The 17,443-nt window shown below is 62.8% G+C and overlaps 2 protein-coding genes across 3 annotated transcripts; both read left to right on the top strand.

The window, feature by feature from the left end:
• Positions 1 to 761: 761 nt before the first annotated feature.
• Positions 762 to 2,395, top strand: ID3 (inhibitor of DNA binding 3, HLH protein). The gene is made up of 3 exons (NM_204589.2): positions 762 to 1,243; positions 1,331 to 1,402; positions 1,684 to 2,395. Exons 1-2 carry the CDS (start codon positions 923 to 925, stop codon positions 1,385 to 1,387), a joined length of 378 nt encoding a protein of 125 aa, NP_989920.1. The 5' UTR covers positions 762 to 922; the 3' UTR covers positions 1,388 to 1,402; positions 1,684 to 2,395.
• A 4,720-nt stretch (positions 2,396 to 7,115) lies between these two features.
• On the top strand, positions 7,116 to 15,401 carry E2F2 (E2F transcription factor 2). Of its 2 annotated transcripts, none has more exons than XM_040651984.1 (6): positions 7,116 to 7,163; positions 12,436 to 12,523; positions 12,811 to 13,030; positions 13,118 to 13,276; positions 13,468 to 13,582; positions 13,865 to 15,401. In XM_040651984.1, exons 1-6 carry the CDS (start codon positions 7,131 to 7,133, stop codon positions 14,333 to 14,335), a joined length of 1,086 nt encoding a protein of 361 aa, XP_040507918.1. In that variant the 5' UTR covers positions 7,116 to 7,130; the 3' UTR covers positions 14,336 to 15,401. The 2 variants fall into 2 exon arrangements, with proteins under 2 accessions (XP_040507918.1, XP_040507919.1); XM_040651985.2 differs by lacking the exon at positions 7,116 to 7,163 and adding an exon at positions 10,694 to 11,806.
• The last annotated feature ends 2,042 nt before the right edge of the window (positions 15,402 to 17,443 follow it).

Genomic DNA, 17,443 nt, shown 5'->3' with positions numbered 1-17,443 from the left:
GCCCCCCCCCCCCACGGCCGTACACCTTTGGACTTCAGGGTTCCGGGGAGGGGGGGGGAGGGAGGGGGGTCGTCCTGCTGAAATCAGCCCCCGTGCCCATAAATCTCCCCCCCCCCCCGTATCCCTCCCGCCCGCTCTCAGGAGCGCCGTCGCTGACCTAAATCTGGTTTCTCCATCGTAACCTCAGCTTTACCGCAATTAATTTTTTTCTCCTGGTCACAAGATAATTCCTGACGCCAGAAAGTCTGGAGGTCATATGAGAAGCGAATTGAGGAACAGGGCGGCACTAATTTCCTACGAGAGCACCCGGCACAAAGTTTGGGGGGGGGGGGAGGAATAGGGGGGGGGGGGCTGAAAACACATCGCCCTCCCCAAAAGCGGGGGGCGAACCCCTCTGTGATGGGGGGCGCAGCTGGGGGGGGGGGTGGGGGACTGTTGGGGGGGGGAGAGGGGTCTGCTGTTTAAAGGGGGGGAGTGGGGTGACCCCCCGCCCCCCCGCGGGGGGATGCTGTGGGGTGGGGTGGGATCAGCGTGGCTGTGTCCCCTTGTCCCCATGGGGCCGCCGAGGGTCATCGGAGAGGGGGGGGGGGGGGGGGGGGGGGGGGGGGGGAAGGAGTTCCTTTTGCTTCATTTACATGAATATGGGTGGGGCACGGAGGCTCGTTTGCATAAAAGGGGCGTGGTTTGGGTCTATTTGCATACAATGGGGCGTGGTTATGGGGCTGCCCATATAGAGGGCGACGCTGTGCCGCCCCATCCCCAGTGCGGCAGTGAGATCCGAGCGCTCGGAGCGCGAGGGGTCGGAGGAGCCGGGAGCGAAGGACGGGGAGCATCGAGGGGTGAAGCAATTCTCGGCGGTCCCACGCTCAGCCCCCTCAGACTCAGCATCCCCCCCCACCCCGACCACCCCCACCCCACCATTATGAAAGCCATCAGCCCGGTGCGGTCGGTCAGGAGCTGTTACGAGGCCGTTTGCTGCCTCTCGGAGCAGAGTTTGGCCATCGCCCGCAGCAGCAACAACAAGAGCCCGGCGCTGGAGGAACCCATGAATCTGTTGTACGACATGAACGACTGCTACTCCAAATTGCGGGAGTTGGTGCCGGGCATCCCGCAGGGCACCAAGCTGAGCCAGGTGGAGATCCTCCAGCACGTCATCGATTATATCTTCGACCTGCAGATCGTGCTGGAAGAGGGGGCCAAGGGGCGAGACCCCTCCTCGGAGGCCACCCTGCTGTCCCTTAAGGTATGGGGGTTTTCTTACTGGGGGCTCGGATGGGAAGGGGCTGGCTGGGTGCTGCGGTAGCTCTGACCCTGTGCCCGCTCCCTGCAGGCGGCTGAGTTGGCCTCCGGGCTGTGCTCCAAAGACGAGAGAAGTTTGTGTCACTAACGCCTCCTCCATCAGGTGAGTGCCACCCCGGGAACCCCAAAACCCTCAGCACGACACCGCCGTACCCCAAACCTACCCGCACCGCTTCCCCCTTTGGCACCGCTGTACCCCAAACCCACCCTATACCGCTTCTCCTCCCCCCCCCTTTGGCACCGCTGTACCCCAAACCCACCCCTCACCGATTTCCCCTTTGGCACCGCCGTACCCCAAACCCGCACCGCTCCCCCGGACCTCCCCCCCCCACCTCTCCCCTATTACCGAACCCTCTCTATAATCTCTCCTTTCTCCTTTCCCAGTGCCGATTAGCAAACACGCACCGACCGTCGGTTCCCGATTCGTTATCAGCCGGAGGTAACGAGCCGCTTCCTGCACGGCGCCGGGCGGCTGCGGCCCCCCCCCGGACCCCCCTTCGTGCTGTGCTATGGGGCTGCGGACCCCCCCGTGCTGTGCTATGGGGCTGCACCCACCTCCCTTCACCTCGGGGGCTCCAATACTCAGACGACATCGGGAGAGATGCGGCTGCTGACCCCAACCCGGAGCTGCCCCGGCTGCGACTTTTGGAGCGGCGCTCCCCAAATCCCGGCTTTCTTTTTAGGACTTTTTTTTCCCCCTTTTTTCTTTAGGACTTCTTATTTTTTCCAACCCGCTGATAAAAAAAAAAAAGACACTTTCTTCGATAGACTGGTGAAGATGCGGTTGTCTGTATATTTTTGGATTATAGCGAGCGAGTCCTTTGTAAAGGTGTTTAATGTGGGGGGGAGGGGAGGGGTTGGGGAGGGGGTTGAAGATGAGGGGGGGGGGGTTGAGAGCGGTGTTTGGGGGGAGGGGAGGGGGGGGGTGGGGTCCTCGGATGCCAACCAAACTCTGGGGCCGCGGCCTCGTGTATTGTGGAGCTCTATACTAGAGTATAACGTTTGTACCTTTTGTGCAGGAAGGTGAATTTCTGCGGACATGCCTTGTATTTGCTTTATAAACTTTTTATAAAAGTTACCGTTTTTATGTAATAAACCTTGTCTCGGTGCCCGTGCTTTTACCCCCCTTCCCCCCCATCCCCTCCTTGGCCAAACCCCACTGCCACAGGATCGTAACTTCTAGGGTTACGTTAGGAATCTCATTAATTGTTTAATAGCTTTGAAATGTCAGTTCAGGTATGGGAGGAATTAACCCCCGGCTGCCGTCTCCCGGCAGAGGTGTCTGCCAGCTATTTTGGGTGCTGCTCTCCTTATCTGATATGGAAGCTGTGGAGGTCCCCCCCACACCCCCCCCAAGCATTGCTGAGCCCTGAGGGGGTGCTGCCGGGGGGGGGGCTTTTCTGGGTCTTTTGCCTCCCCCTTCCCCCCGGAGCAGTGCTGCTGTATCTCCCTGATGAGGTGCTCTGGGGTGGGGGGCTGTATGATGTCCCCTTCCCCCCCCCCCCCCCCCAAAGGAAGGGATGCTCATGGGATGCAGCTGCTTCTGATTAGGATTGCTCAGAGCTGTGCCATTCCATTGGGGGGGGAAAGCTGGGGGTGCCCCACATCTGTCCTGGTCCCTCAGGAGGTGATAGGGGATGCTTAGAGCTGAAATGCCTCCACTCCCCGGATTAATTCCCTCCAGCCTCCCCCCCCCCCCCGAAGCAGATGTGACCCAAGCCTGGGGCTGGCTCAGCTGTGGGGCGGCTGCAGCACAGCTGGGCTCAATCCTAAATCCTGCTCTCTGGGGAGGGCTTGGGCTCTGCTGCCCAAATATCCCCCCCCCCCTCCCCCCCCAGCAATGTCATCCTCTGCTCCTGGGAACAGTGCTGGCATTCTCTTGGTGGCACCTGGGTGTCCTCGTGGCTGGTGGCCTCCAGGTGAGCTGGAGCGAGGAAGAGGAGGAGGAGGAAGGCACAGGGGTTGGGGGAGGCACAGAGCTCTTCCCACGAGCTTCATGTCACCCAGCAGCATCTTGCTGGCGGCAGCTATGGGTGGGGTGACGCAGGGTGACACGGGGTGACACAGAGCTGCGGGTGTCCCACTGAAAACCGCTGCTGGGAACTGGGCTGGCCTCATGCTGGTGGCTAAATATAGGCTCCAGCCATCCCTGCTCACTTTGGGCTGGGAGGAAAAGCCCGGGGAGGGGTTGGGGGGGGATGTCCCTGTGTTCCCCCCCCCTACCCCAGCACTGGGGCTGGAGAGGTTGGGCTGGGTGGGAGAATCACGCTGGAAATGGGATGGGGATGACTGTCACACGCACAGCCCCTGAGAGGTACTGACGTGCCCCAGAGCTCCGGGTGCACTGCAGTGTGTGTGGGGGGGGGGGGGGGTTGGGGACACCCCTATGCCACTGTGGCTGGAGGCACAGCGGGCCCTCATTTCTGATCGTGGGGTGGAAAACGGCAATGAGCAATTAGCAATGAGTGGGGTGGGAGAGAACCCCCCCTCCCCCCCAGCTCTGAGACCTGGACACAGAGGGACAGCAGTGAAGGAGAGGAGCAGGGTTGCAGCCCCCCCCCCCCCTATAGTGGGGACAAACGCCGTGCCGGGCCCCCCCCAGCCACACACCGGGCTGCACTGCTCCATGGAAAAGCATCGGGATTTTCTTTTCAATTTTTAAAATAAAATGCTAAAAATAGCGCCCCCCCCCCCCCAACTCCCCCCTCCCCCCAACCTGGGGGGCTGGGACGGACCAAAGGAACACATTTCTGGCCAACCCCCCCCCCCCAACCCCCAGCAACTCGCGGGCGCTGCGATGCGCTCCGCTTTCATCTCGGGGAGTCGGGGATGGGAACGGAGCACCAAAATATATGGAAAAAAGGGGGGATGGGGGGGCGGGGGGGGGCTCTGGGAACGCGGCCCCGAGCGGTGCCGTGGCCGGGCCGGCTCCTGGCAGCCTGCAGTCTGATGCAATCGGCGGCGTGACGGGGCCGCTCCGGCGGTTCCCCACCTGTATTTGCCATTGTGTGCCCGGAGCTGTTTGCAGGTGTTTGCTGGCGCCGCGCTGTCTGAGCCGCACTTCCCTCCTCCTCCTCCCTCTGCCGGCCCGGCCAAGGCCTCCCGGCCCGCAGCCAGCCTGCACAGCCGCGCTGGGACGCACACGCACACGCGTGGCCTCGTGAGCGGCTGCACGGCGAGGGGTTTGCACACGCGTGGGTTTGCACGAGGGGTTGGGGTGCGGGGGTGGTGGGTGGGTGGGTGTGCCTTTAATGCAGCCATGCTTTCATGTGTGCTTTTCCGTGCACTTTTTCCCGTGCAAACTTGCACACGCGCACATGTAACTCAACGGGGGCACACGCGTGTGCACACCCCCCCCCCCCCCCTTAAAAACACATGCACCCCTCTGCAGCAGGGCAGCAGCCACCGGCGTGCTCTGCTGGCACACACAGAGCATGCACATACGTGCACAAACGCACTGCAGCTGCAGTACAGCACACACGCGTGCACACCCCCTTAGTGGGAGCACAAACACCACACGTGTGCACACCCCATGAGTGGGGGCACACGCACCCCACAAGCGTGCACCCCTCCACGTGCACCCCTCCGCATGCATGCAGCCCTATGCGTTCATGCACACATGCATACATACGTGTGCACACACATACGTGTGCGTGCACACGTGCATCCTGCGGGGGCAGTCACACTCCCATAAGCACGTGGGGCCACTGCTGTATTTTGGGCTCCGGCTCTGCCCCCCAGCTGCCCCTTCCCCTCAGCCCCCCCACCCCAAGAACACCAAAGGGACCCCACGTGCAGCCCCAACATTTGCAGAGGTAACGGGGAAGGAAAGGCTGGAGCAGAGAAAAGAAGGTTCGTTACTGCTAATTAATGGGGTTAATCGCACATGGAGCTTTGCGGTGGGGCTCAAGCCCCCTTGGTCACACAGCGTAACCCAAACTGCCCCCCCTCCACAACCATCCTGGGGGGGTGGGAAGCATGCAGGGCCCTGTGGGACATGGGGATGGGGAGCGCTCGGGAGGGGGGGATGTGGGGAAGGTGGGCACCGTGGGGGGGTTGGGGATGGCCACAAAGGGCTTTGTGTCCCCGAGTTCCCCCGTGCCTCAGTTTCCCCATCTGCAGCTTCAGGAAGCACATTGGGACGGGGGAGGGACGCTGCTGGGATAGCTGGGAATGCTCCTGGTGACACCGGAGCAGTGCGGCTCTGGGAGTGCTGGCACGTGTCCCACGTCCACTGTCCTTTTCCACCAGCCTCCCTCTGGCTCCAGACTGGAGACTCACCAGTTTGAGGGACCGACTCCACATTAACCCCTTCACCTCCGTGATGCCGCTCTGCCTTTTCCAACTCCCGTGCCTCCTCCTGTCCCCACTGCAGCCACCACCGACAGGGTTGAGTGTGGGGCCACGTCTGCAGCCCATTGGATGTGGGGACACCCCCAGGCTTCCTGCCATGTCCCCCCTCCAGGAACTCTGGGACAACAGGGAATACATCTCCAAGATAAGCCTGGACCATTTCCTTAACCACCCCAGCATCAAGTTCACCATGTCTGCACTCATCTTGATCAACACCATGAAGCCCATGGAGACGGTGACCCCCACCACCCTTTCCCTCACCTTCCCCTTTTCCCCATCAATTTTGGGGCTGTGAAACCCCACAGCTCCATTTGCAGTAGTGTTGTCCCAGTGAGCATCATGTTCCTGTCTGGGCAGGGAGGCTGTGCATATCAGCTGCTGGAGAACCCACCAGCTGTTCTGGCTTGTGCTCACGGGGACCCGGTTGGTGCCCTGGGGTGGTGGCCACGTGTCCCTCAGTCCTACCCTGTGCTCCGCTGGCACAGAGGTTTCTGGTTGTACTGGAAGGTGAGGGCTGTGACGAGCCAGGCAGGAGGGAGGCCTCCAGCATCTCTCCATCCCTATATCCCTCCATCCTTCCACGTGTGCACCCCCTGTCCCTGCCCCTCTCTGACTGCCTCCTCGTGTCTCTGCATTTACAAGTCCCTGAGTCCCTCAGTGCCCCCATCCCTCTATGTGTCCCTCCATCCCCGTGTCCCTTTATCCTTCCATCCCTGTGTCACCACATGCCCTGTGGTGTCCTTCCATCTCTCCTTCCTTCCATCCCTCTATTATTGTGTCTCTGTGTCCCTACATCCCCGCATCCCTGCATCCCTCTGTCCTTCCATCCTTGTGTCCCTGCATACCTATGTCCCTCTGTCCTTCCATCCCCATGCCCTGTATCTTTGTGTCCCTCTGTCCTTCCATCCCTCTGTCATTGTGTCCCTGCATCCCTGTGCCCCTCCATCCCTCTGTCCGTCCATCTCCATGTCCCTCTGTACCTCCCTTCTTCTGTCCCTCCATCCATGCATCCTTCTGTCCCTCCGTCCCTCCATCCTTCCTTCGCTGTCCCCCTCCATCCTTCCGTCCTTCCGTCCCTCTGTCCTTCCATCTCTGTGTCCCTCTATCCCTCCATCCTTCTGTCCCTCTGTCCGTCCATCCCTTCCCTCTCTCCCCCCCTCCGTTCCGGAGCAGTTCTCAGCCCTCTGCTGCCGTCTCCAGGGCAGAGGGGGAAAAGCCGCTCTCAGACACGGTTCAGATTTGGGATGGTGCTGCGTGCGGAGCCAGGAGCTGCCCTGAGTGATCCCTGTGGATCCCACTCGGGATATTCCGTGGTTCTTCGGTGACCCTCACCTGGGGTGGCACTCAGTCCCCTCCTCACCCCACAGCACCGCCGGAACACCTTCCACTTCTTCCTGGCGGCCTTCCTCGGGCTGATCCTTCTCTGCATCATCTTTATGGCAGGGATGGGACCGACCTTTATCACTTTGCTGTTGGCCATGATGATGCGTTCCCTAAATGAACAACTGAAGGTGAGATGGAGCAGGAGCCCGACCCGCCTCTGAGCTGGGATGTAAGGGCTGCAGGGGGTCCCCTGTGGGGTACAGAGGTGGGGGCGCAGCCCTCCCCACACCCCCCATGCCCACCCCAAGGGCTGACACCCTCCCCAAACGGCCCCGATTTGGCTGATGTTGGCAGCAGTTGCCATCTCCCCATGGGATGGAGCTCTGGGTGAGCTGAGCTGCCAAGTCGTGCCGTGCTGCTGGCAGAGGGACGAGGTGTCCCGCCGTGCTGGCAGCTGGGTGGCTTTGTGTGCTGCCCCAAAGTCGCTGCTATGGACAAATGTCTGCTCCAGGTTGGAGGATCGGGGCAAAATGTTGGGTGTCCCCCTAAGCGGGGTCCCCTGTCTGTACCAGGGGCTGTGGTGCTGGTAGGTGCTCCTGTCCGTGTGTTGGGCTTTCTTGTTTGCAACAAAGAGCTGCAGTGGATGTGGATGATACCAGCCAGAAGCTGGGCTTCCCCAGCACGGAAGTGGGGTGCAGTGATGAGAAGGGCGATGGTGATGGGGAGGAGGAGGAGGAAGAAGAGAAGGAGGAAGAGGAGGAGAAAGAAAAGGAGGAAGAAGAGAAGGAGGAGGAAGAAGAGGATGAGGAGAACGTATTCCGTGGCAGGCATCTAGTCGTTGGGTGGCCTCGGGATTAAAGTGTGGGTCAACCTCGGGTTAAACTACCGAGATTTGGGCTCTTGGGGTCAGATCCGATGCTGAGTGCCCCTCAGGCTCCTGCCCAGCACAGAGCATCAGCTCCCCCCTATCCCTGCGCTGCGTTTGGGGCGGGCGGGGGGTGCGCAGCCCCTGGGTAGGAACTCACCGGAGGTGGGGGTGGGGGTGGGGAGGGTGGGGTGTCTTTAAAACAAAGGAGAAAGAGAGAATTCAGCCGCGGTTCCGACCCCGATCCCTTCCGCGGGTCCCGAGCAGGTGGTGCTAACGAGGCCCCGCCCCCTGATTTGCATACGACGTGTCCCCGCCCCTCCCTCTCTGCGCGGCCCCTTTAAGGTCCCTCCCCGCCCGGCGCCGCGCGCTGCCGGGGGGCGGGGCGCTGGCGGCGGTAGCCAATCAGCGCGCGGCATTTTCCGCGGGAAATCTGAATTTCGCGGCACGGCGTTTGGCGCTTAAAGGGAGGAAGGGAAGAAAAAAAAAAAAAAGCGAAGGAAAAGGACAAGGAAGGAGGGGACCGGGAGGGGGGGGGGACCGAACCGCGCCGCCCCCGGGCCGCTCCCGTTGCTCCGAGCCCTACCGGCCCCATCCGGGCCGAGCGCGGGCGATTTTGGGGCAGAACGCGCCTTTTCCGTCCGGTTCTGCCGCCGGCCCCCCCCGCCCCGCCTCTCTCCCTTTTGACTTTCCGGGCTGCTCTTTCTCCGCGCCCAGCGGCCCCCCCAGCCCCAAAATGCCGCCGGGGAGGTTGTGACCCCCCCCCACCCCCCAGCAGTGTTTTGTCCCCCCCCTCTCCCCCCCCCTAATCCGGGGGCCGGGCTCTCGGCACGCACCTCGCCATGCTGCGGCTGCCCCGGGGGCTGTCCCCAGCTGCGGGGGGGGGCACGGCCCTCCTGCCCCCCGCTCCCCACCACCGCCCTCCGAAGAAAGCGGCCATGGGATCGGCGGAGCCGGGGGGGGCTGCGAGTTTGGGCAGCCCCCCAATGCCCAGCGCCTGCTGCAGCCGCCCGTACCCCCCCCGGCCCTACGCCACCCCGCAGGGACCCCCCCCAGCTCAGGACGCTCCGATCGGCCTCGGCGGGACGGCTGCCGGTAAGGTGCCCCCCCCTCCCCTCCATACCCTCATTCCCTCTTGCAGCTTTGGGAGGGTGTTGGGAAGCGTCTGTGGGGCTGTGCGTGGAGGGGAGCGTGGGGGGAGGGCCGGCCGTGCAGCCCCCCCCCAGATGGGCTGCGCGCCCCCCGGGGGTCCCCTCGCAGTGCTGAGTGGGGGTGGGCGCGGCTGGAAATCAGAAGTGGCCGCGAAATGGTGCGGGTGTTGCTCAACTTCCCCCCCCCCCCCCCCCCCCCCCCCCCCCCCGCTCTGTCCCGGCTTCCTCTTTGCGCCTTTATCTGCCCTTTACTCTCTCCTGCTGTGCCCTCAAACCCCTCCGAGCCCCCCACGTGCTAAGGGATATCACCCCCTTGGGTGCACACACCCCCACCCCATGGGATGAGGGACCCTGAATGCTGGGAGGGGGGAGCTGCGCTGGGTGGCGGCATAGGGGCTTTCTGGCGGGGGGGGGGTGCTGCTGACAGCTGTGTCACCACATCCCCGAGCTCTGGGCTGTGCTGTCAGCCCTGCGCCTCACATCGGGGTGGGTGCTTTCGGGGGCCCCGCTGGCAGCTGGGGTTGGCATTTAATCCCTTCGGTCCCCGGGCGCCCGTCCAGCCCTCTCTGTGCTCCTCTGTTCTCCTGGAGCCATCCCAGGCCCCGCTGCTGCTGCTGTTGGGTTTGCAGGGCTTGGGGTCGGTATTCATCCCCCTCCTGCTCGGTGCCAGCTGGGGACGAAGGGAGGGGGGTTCTCTTCCCGCTGTGCTGTGCGTGGCCCCATCGCGGGGTGGGGGGTAGGGGGGCTGTGGGGCCGCCTGTCCCCTCCCAGCACTTGGCTTGCCTTTGTTTGCAAACAGCATGGGATGTTGAGAGACACACGGTGCTCCCCCCTCCCCAAAAACACCCCCAAACGCAATGCACGCAGTCCCGTTTCCATGCGCTGCCTGCAGAGCTTGGTTGGGGTCACGTCCTACCACCCACACCGTGCCCCATAGGCAGGAGATGCTCAGGGTGCTCCTGTCCCTTGCATGGGGGTTTGGGTGACACTTGGGGACCCTGATGCAGTGGCTGTGGTGATGTGGCTGTGCTCCTGGGTGCAGCCTTTGTGTGCAGGGCTGGGGCAATTGGATAAGGAGCTTTTCCACCCCGTTCCCCAGTGGGACCATTGCAGCCTCTCCCACCTCCTCACGGGGTTGCTGCCATTCCATGGGGACACTTGGTCTGGCTGGGGCAGGAGCCCACCCTGGGCTGTCCCCCCCCATGTCCTGCTGGGGGAGAGCAGGGTGGTGTCTCATGGTGTCTGATTTGGAGACCCTGGAGTGGGTAAATGCATCTCCCCCCCCCCATGAACACATTTATTCCAGAGCCATTCAAGCTGTTGCCAATCCCATCTGCAATATTTGCCATATGGGGTCTCTATAGGGGACAGTGGCTCCCCTCTGCAGGGGGTTCCAGTCCTCCCCTCCCTCTCTGTGCTGGGAAAAGGGGGTTCAGAGTCCATTGAGGTTTTGGTGCCGCCCGTGCAAAGAGCAAATGGGGGTGGGGGTGGGGTGGGGGGGAAGGCAGAGCTTTGTGGCCCTTTCCCTACTGGGGGGTGGGGAGTGCCTGGCTTTGTGCTGGGAGCAGCTGGGGGGACCCCAAATACGCCTGTAGCCGAGGGGATGTGACCCCAATGTCAGCCCAGCACCGCATCTCTGGCATACACAGATAGGCCGTGCCAGGACCCCGGGGTGCAGCCCCCCCACCCCACCAGCACCACGTTCCCACGCCCCCGGGAGCACCGGGGGTCGGCGGGGCTGGGCTGGGCCGGGGGGAGGTACCCGGTTGGCGGTGCCAGGCAGGGCCCGGGCAAGCCCGGGGAAGGCAGGAGGTGTTGGAACGCAGCGCGGGCAGGAGGAGCACCCACAGCCCCCGGGGGGGTTGCTGTGATGTTGGGCTGGGCGCTGGGTGCAGCCCTGGCAGGAGGAGCTGGCGGGGGGCCCGGCCCCCTCCCCGCCATCTCGCCCCCACGTCGGGCTCCGGATGGAGCTCCTTTTCCCACCCCTAGCATCGGGGTGTAGATATAACCCCCCCCACCCTGTCCCAGGGCAGCAGTGGGTGGTGTGGGGGGCATTCTGCCCCGGAGGGGGGTGGGCGCAGGGTTTTGTTGGCTGCTTTGCTTCATCCTGTGTCCTTCCCCCCCCCCCCCCACTGTGCCCGGCTCAGCTGTCGTGTGCTTAATCCTGCCTGGTTAGTGGGGAGCAGCTGGGATGCAGGAGGGACCCCCTTGTCCATTGTCCTTCATGGTCGTGTCCCTTGTAGACAAGAGGAGCAGCGGGTCCCCACTGCCCCCCCCTCCACCCCATAGGCCCCCAGGCTGTCCCTCTTTGCTGCTCGAGAAGGGATGGGGACCCCTGGGTGGCTCCGTGCCTCAGTTTCCCCTTTCCTTGGGGAGATGGTGACGCTGACACATGGATGGCCCCATCTGGGAGTGTATGGAGTAGGATGGCCCAGGATATGCCCCTCCTTCCCTCCCCCCCCCCCCACCTCCCAAATCTCTGGCAGATGCTTGAGGTCTGATGTGGGGCAGGTGTTTCCCATGCACCCAGCGTTAACCGTTGGGGGGCAGAGCTGTGGGGGGGTGCTGGGGAAAACCTGCTGGGGGGAAGGAGGTGCATTCCCACAGGAGCTCGGGACCAACCTGGCTCCCTGGGGGGGCTGGAAAACGGCCCCCGGCGCTCTCCCGCCGGCCCCCTCGGGTGGGCACAGAGCCGAGCAGCCCAACCCCTCCCTGCAATGCTGGGGGAGCTCTGAGCAGGAGCTCTGCCGAGCTGCTGTGGGACCCTGCTGCCATGAGGGACGTGCTGGGGGGGGCCCTGTGGGACAGGGAACAGGTATTGATTTGGGGGTGGGGGGGGGGCAGGGTGAAGGGGTGGTGCGGGGGGGCTGCTTTGTGCTGCTGGAATAAACTACATCTCCCCCCTCCCCCCGCCCCAGCAAATTGCCTTGCTTGTGTTTAGAGATGTGGGGGGGCACCACTGTGGGGTGGGGGGTGGTTTGCTGACACCCCCAGCTTCTCTCTGCATCTTTCTGCTGTGCCCTCTTCCCCCAGTTCTGGGGGGTCTCTCCACCCCAAATGGTGCTGGGGGTGGTATTTCAAGGAACTGCTTGGTGAGGTGTCCCCTCTCCAATGACCTCCATGGTGGGGTTGGGGGGGATGATGGCCCTGGGGACCCGGTGGGGCTGTGAGGGGGGAGAGGGGGGCAAGGATCTGGCCTTGTTGTCCCATCCATCCTAGGACCCCCCCCCCCGTTCCCACAGCTCAGCCCCACAGAGCTGTGCCAGCAGCCGGGGGTGAGGGGAAATCCCTGCGGCTTCCCCACGTGTGCGCCGGGGCTGGAACAGTGGGCAGGAAGCAATTGTGGGGCTGGGATCCCCCCCGTTTCCCCTTCAGCCCCCTTTTGGGGGCTGGGGGGGGGATGTCTGGGGCTGTCCCTATGTTGGGTGTTCTCTCCATCTCCAGGCCAAGCGCAAACTGGACCTGGAGGGCCCTGAGCTCTGCACGCCCAAAGGGAAGGGCAGGACTCTGGCACAGGTCCCCAGCCCCAGGAGTAAGTTTGGGGCTCTGGAGAGGGATGGGAGGTGGGGGGGGGGGGGGGGGCAGAACCCATTTCCCAGAGCTGCGCTGTGTCCCCTCCAGCACTGCCCGAGGTGACCCCCGGGAGCAGCGCTCATTGCAGCTTTGTGTGCTGTTTCAGTTCAGTGCATGGGCGCAGAGCTCCTGGGGTGATGGGAGGCGGGGTACATCTGGGGTATTTCTCCACCAGCTGAGGGTTTAATGGTCCCAGCATCCCGCGCCAAGGAGATTATTGGGGTGGGGGGGATCCTCCCCTTGCAGCCCCCAGGTCCCCGGGTGAGAAGACGCGCTACGACACCTCGCTGGGGCTGCTCACCAAGAAGTTCACCCTCCTGCTGAGCGAATCGCCTGACGGGGTGCTGGACCTGAACCGCGCCGCCGAGCTCCTGGAGGTGCAGAAACGCCGCATCTACGACATCACCAACGTCCTGGAGGGCATCCAGCTCATCCGCAAGAAGTCCAAGAACCACATCCAGTGGATGTAGGCGGCCCTGGGGAGCCGGGGGAAGGGGCGATGGGGTGATGGAGGGGGGTGTGGGGTGCTCAACGGGGCCGTCTGTGCTTGCAGGGGGACGGGGATCTTTGAGGATGCGGCGGTGGCAGCCAGGCAGCAGGTGCTGCGTGGGGAGCTGGCCGAGCTGGGCAGAGCGGAGAGGGCTCTGGATCAGGTCCTGCAGGAGTGCAGCCTGCAGCTGCGGCGGCTGACGGACGACGGAGCCAACCAGAGATATCCTTTTGCTCGGGGAGATGGGGCTGGGGGGCTCGGGTACCCTTCTGAGTTCCTCTCTATGCAGTTTGGGAATAGCTGATCTTAGGCTTACCCTGGTCGGGTGTCTGAGCGTTGCTGAGGTCGATGTTCGGGTGGGGAATTGAGCTGTCCTCCTCGTGGCATTGCTTTTTTCCTATACCCCATCCCACGTTGGCGTACGTCACCTACCAGGACCTCCGTGCCATCAGCAGCTTCCAGGAGCAGACAGTGATCGCTGTGAAGGCCCCCCCGGAGACACGGCTGGAGGTGCCCGACCTCAGCGAGGTGTGCATGGGGTCAGGAAATGGGGCTGGTGCCTGGGTGCTGCCATCCTGCCCCGACCCCGCTGCCCTCTGGGGGGGTCCCGTGGGTGCTGCCGTATCGCCCTGAGCAGTGTCGGGGTTTCTCTGTGGGTTTTGGGGTTGGGTGGTGCTGCGTGGGGCCAGGGGATGGACTTGGGGATCCACGTGAGTCCTTTCCAAGTGGGGGCGTTCTGTGGGTCTGTGATACTTTAAGGGTGTGGGGTGGGCTCTGGGCAACCGCTGAGCCCCCACTCTGCCCACCCAGGACAACCTGCAGCTGCACCTGAAGAGCACCAATGGCCCCATCGAGGTGTACCTGTGCCCAGAGGAGATCCCAGAGGACAGCCCTACCAAGGACCACGATGTCCCACAGCACAGTGCTGGAGGGGACAACAGCACCCACCCCTCCCTTCAGAACAGCCCAGAGCCCCCCATATCCCTACAGCCGCCCGATGGTCACCGTGCCCCACCCTTATCCCCATCCTCTCCCCTTTCCAGCCCTGCGGAGCCCCACTCACTGCTGGAGGTGGGCACAGGGCTGCTGGGCTCCCCCCATCACCTCCTGCAGCAGACGGAGGACCAGCTGCCCTGTGCCCCTTCCTACCTGGACTCGGTGCCCTTCATCCCCTTCTCGCCCCCCCTGGAGCAGGACGAGTACCTCTGGGGGCTGGAGGGTGGGGAGGGGGTCAGCGACCTCTTTGAGGCATATGACCTGGGTGAGCTGCTGAAGGACTGAGCCTCCTCTGCTCCCCACTGCTCCATCCCTGCCCCACAGCTGGGGAGGGGGGCACAGTGCCCTGGGTGGCTTTGCTGGGGGGGACTTGGGGGTCTCTATCACCCCCACCACCCCGCGGGCTGCTGGCAGACCTTTGGGTGCTTGGGTACCCCAGGCCTTTGGGTACGGAGCTGGGGGCACCCACCTAGCGGTAATGGGGCCCCTGCCAGAAGGAGCTGTGTTGGGGAGTGGGGAGGGGGGTCGTGTTTTGGGGGCACTCCAGTTGCTCCCCAGTTAGAGTGGTGCTTTGGGGTGGTGGATGCTCATTTGGACCCATGTGGGGCACCTCCTTGGGTTGGAGCTGATGGTCAAGAGGCACTGAGCAGGCACTCCCTCTGCTGTCACTGAAATACCATTAAGGAATAACGAGCTGAGACGGAGGCAACTTTTCTTCAAGAGGGGGATGCTCAGCTTGGGGGTGGGGGGGACACTTTGCCTGCAGCCTCTTCAAACAGAGCCATGGGCAAATGGAGCATCCATGTGCCGTGATGGTGCTTGGGGGGGGGGTGTTGGGGATGGACACTGGGGCTTAATGGGGCAGAGAGGTGGCAGTTGGTACCTGCAGGGGGGGGTCAGGAGCAGTGTGGGACAGATCAGCTATTCCCAAACTGCATCACTTTCCCCTCCTCTCTGCGGAGGCTTTGGCATTGCTGGGCCCAGCCTGGGGCTGTGCAGAGGTTTTCCCCTGGTTGGCATCAGGCTGGGTATGGCCATGTGGGTTTTCTCCGTCCTGGTGATGTGGGGTCAGCGTGGCCCCACCGGCACAAAGGATGCGCCCCAGGGAAGTCCTCCCCATTGAAAAACACGTGTTAATTATTGCACTGTATTTATACAGGACCCACCTCTGACACGGCGCTGTTGGGGGTTTCGGGATTCAGTTTCTGAGTGTATTTAAGTTGTCCTTTTCGGGTTCGCTCTGCTGCAGTTTGGTTGGGACGCGGTGTGGGTGAGAAGTGTGTGGCATGTGGTGTTCTCTGCCTGGGAGGGGATGAAAGGAGATGAAATAAAACATGAGTCGTCAGCAAAAGACTGCTGCTGTTCATGGTGTGTTTTGGATGTTCGATGTCTGGTGGTGCCCAATGACATGGGGTGGTACCCAATGGTGTCCGTTGGTACCTACTGATGTCTGGTGGTAACCCGTTATGTCCAGTGGTGCCCAGTGATGTCCTGAAGTACTCAGTGTCTGGTAGTACCCTGTGGTACCCTATAGTGTTGAGTGGTACCCAGCGATGTCTGATGATGGTTAATGGTGTTGGGTGGTACCCAGAGATGTCCAGTGGTGTCCGGTGATGTCTGATGGTACCCAGCGATGTCCAGTGATACTCAGTGTCTGATGATACCCAGCGATACCCAGTGATGTTGGGTGGTACCCAGAGATGTCTGGTGATGCCCAGTGGTACCCAATGGTACCCAGTGGTGTCCAGTAACACTCAACATCTGGTGATGCCCAATGATGTTGGGTGGTACCCAGAGATGTCTGGTGATGTCCAATGGTACCCTGTGATGTCCAGTGATGTCTGATGGTGTCCAGTGATACTCAACATCTGGTGATGCCCAATGATGTTGAGAGGTACCCCGTGATGCCCAGTGCTACTCAGTGCCTGATGATACCCGGTGATGTTGGGTGGAACCCAGTGGCTCTCAATGACGTCTGGTGGTAACCGGTGATACTCAGTGTCTGGTGATACGCAGTGATGTACCCACAGCCCCGGCCCCATCCCCGTGTCCCCACAGCTGCCGATGCCGGGCAGTCCCCGTGCCGGCCGGGAGGTGGCGGGGCCACCCCAGGATAGGGATGCAGCGCTTGGGGTCCAGCCTCCCTCCACGCCCTAAGGATGCTCATGTCTGGCGGGGGATTCCCAGCCAGGAGCCACCAGCAGCCCCCTCATTTCTTCCAACACAGCGGCCCCCCTGGACCCAAAACCTCTTAACCCTGTGCCTGCCAGAGCCCTGCCGAAGGAAACGTTACCCAGTGAGCGTGGTGAGCTGCCGGGGACAGCCCTGCCAGTGCCAAAATCCACAGCAGAACCGGTCTGAGTGTTTGTTTGCAGGACTGGATGTTTGCGGGACGCTGCAGGTGCAAGAAATAAAAGGGGCGGGGGGGGAGGGGGGGTTGTAGGCAGGTTTAGGGGCTGCATGGTTTGGGGCACTGAATGGGGCCCAGGGAAATGTGGAGAGAAGGGAAGAAAGCGGATGGGGGTCTGACCCCCCCCCCCAACCTGCTCCAGGGGAGCAGCCTCATGCTCATGAGCTCTCCCCCCCCCCCCCCCCCCTCCCGTTCCTGGAAGACCAAAGAGGTTGGGGGCTTTTGCCCTTTCCTGTATATTGCCAGGAGAAGTGAACACCAATCCAGAAACAGAGCAGTGGAGGACTTGGGGAATGTCCCTTAGTGTGCCCCCCCCCCTCCCTCCTGCTTCTCCTTTTCCTTATTTCCCAACAGATTCTCCTTTCTCTTCCCCCCCCCCCCCCCCCGCCGCGGTTGTTATTCCCACTCTTCCTCAGCTCTCACTTCTCTGCGGGGATTCTTTTGGAGCGAAGCCACGGGGGCAGCATTGCAAACACGGGGCAGGGTTCAGCCCTGCGGGGGGGTGGTTGCACAATGTGCCCCCTGCCCCAGGTCCGAGTAGAGGAGGGCAGGATGGGGACAGTGCCGTGCTCGGGGAGGGGGGATTTAATTGCATTTAATCGGATTTAACCCCAAAACCTCATGCGCTGGGGCTGATCCACAGGGGAAGCTTTGCCCCCCAGGTGGGCAGTGACGGCTGCAGCCCCCACCGTGCCCCGAACCCACGCTGTCCACGAGTGGGGCGGGGGCCGTATCCTTCCCCCCTCCCCCCCCCCTCCGCTTCCAGGGTGAAGTTTCCACACTTCGGACCGCCGCTGTATCCGATACAGCGCATGGAACCCCCGATACTCTGAGTTGCGTCGGGGCCGGGACGGAGGGGAAGGGGAGGAGGTGGGGGGGGGGCGAACAGCGGAGCGCTTCGCCTTTAACGAACGCGGGGGGGGGACGGGCAGCACCGCCCCTGCGATGGCGGCGGGGAAGGAACGAGCGAGCGGGCGGGCAGA

Source organism: Gallus gallus, chromosome 23 (assembly GCF_016699485.2).
Source record: "Gallus gallus isolate bGalGal1 chromosome 23, bGalGal1.mat.broiler.GRCg7b, whole genome shotgun sequence".
NCBI lineage: Eukaryota > Metazoa > Chordata > Aves > Galliformes > Phasianidae > Gallus > Gallus gallus.
This window is presented reverse-complemented; position numbering and strand designations above follow the sequence as displayed.

What these genes read in the sequence shown, in the direction of transcription:
- ID3 (NM_204589.2), top strand. Translation starts at nt 923, where the DNA reads ATGAAAGCCATCAGCCCGGTGCGGTCGGTCAGGAGCTGTTACGAGGCC. An exon ending in CCACCCTGCTGTCCCTTAAG is followed by an intron (nt 1,244 to 1,330) that starts GTATGGGGGTTT and finishes CGCTCCCTGCAG; the next exon opens with GCGGCTGAGTTGGCCTCCGG.
- E2F2 (XM_040651985.2), top strand. Translation starts at nt 11,765, where the DNA reads ATGAGGGACGTGCTGGGGGGGGCCCTGTGGGACAGGGAACAG. An exon ending in CCCTGTGGGACAGGGAACAG is followed by an intron (nt 11,807 to 12,435) that starts GTATTGATTTGG and finishes CTCCATCTCCAG; the next exon opens with GCCAAGCGCAAACTGGACCT. An exon ending in AGGTGCCCGACCTCAGCGAG is followed by an intron (nt 13,583 to 13,864) that starts GTGTGCATGGGG and finishes CTGCCCACCCAG; the next exon opens with GACAACCTGCAGCTGCACCT.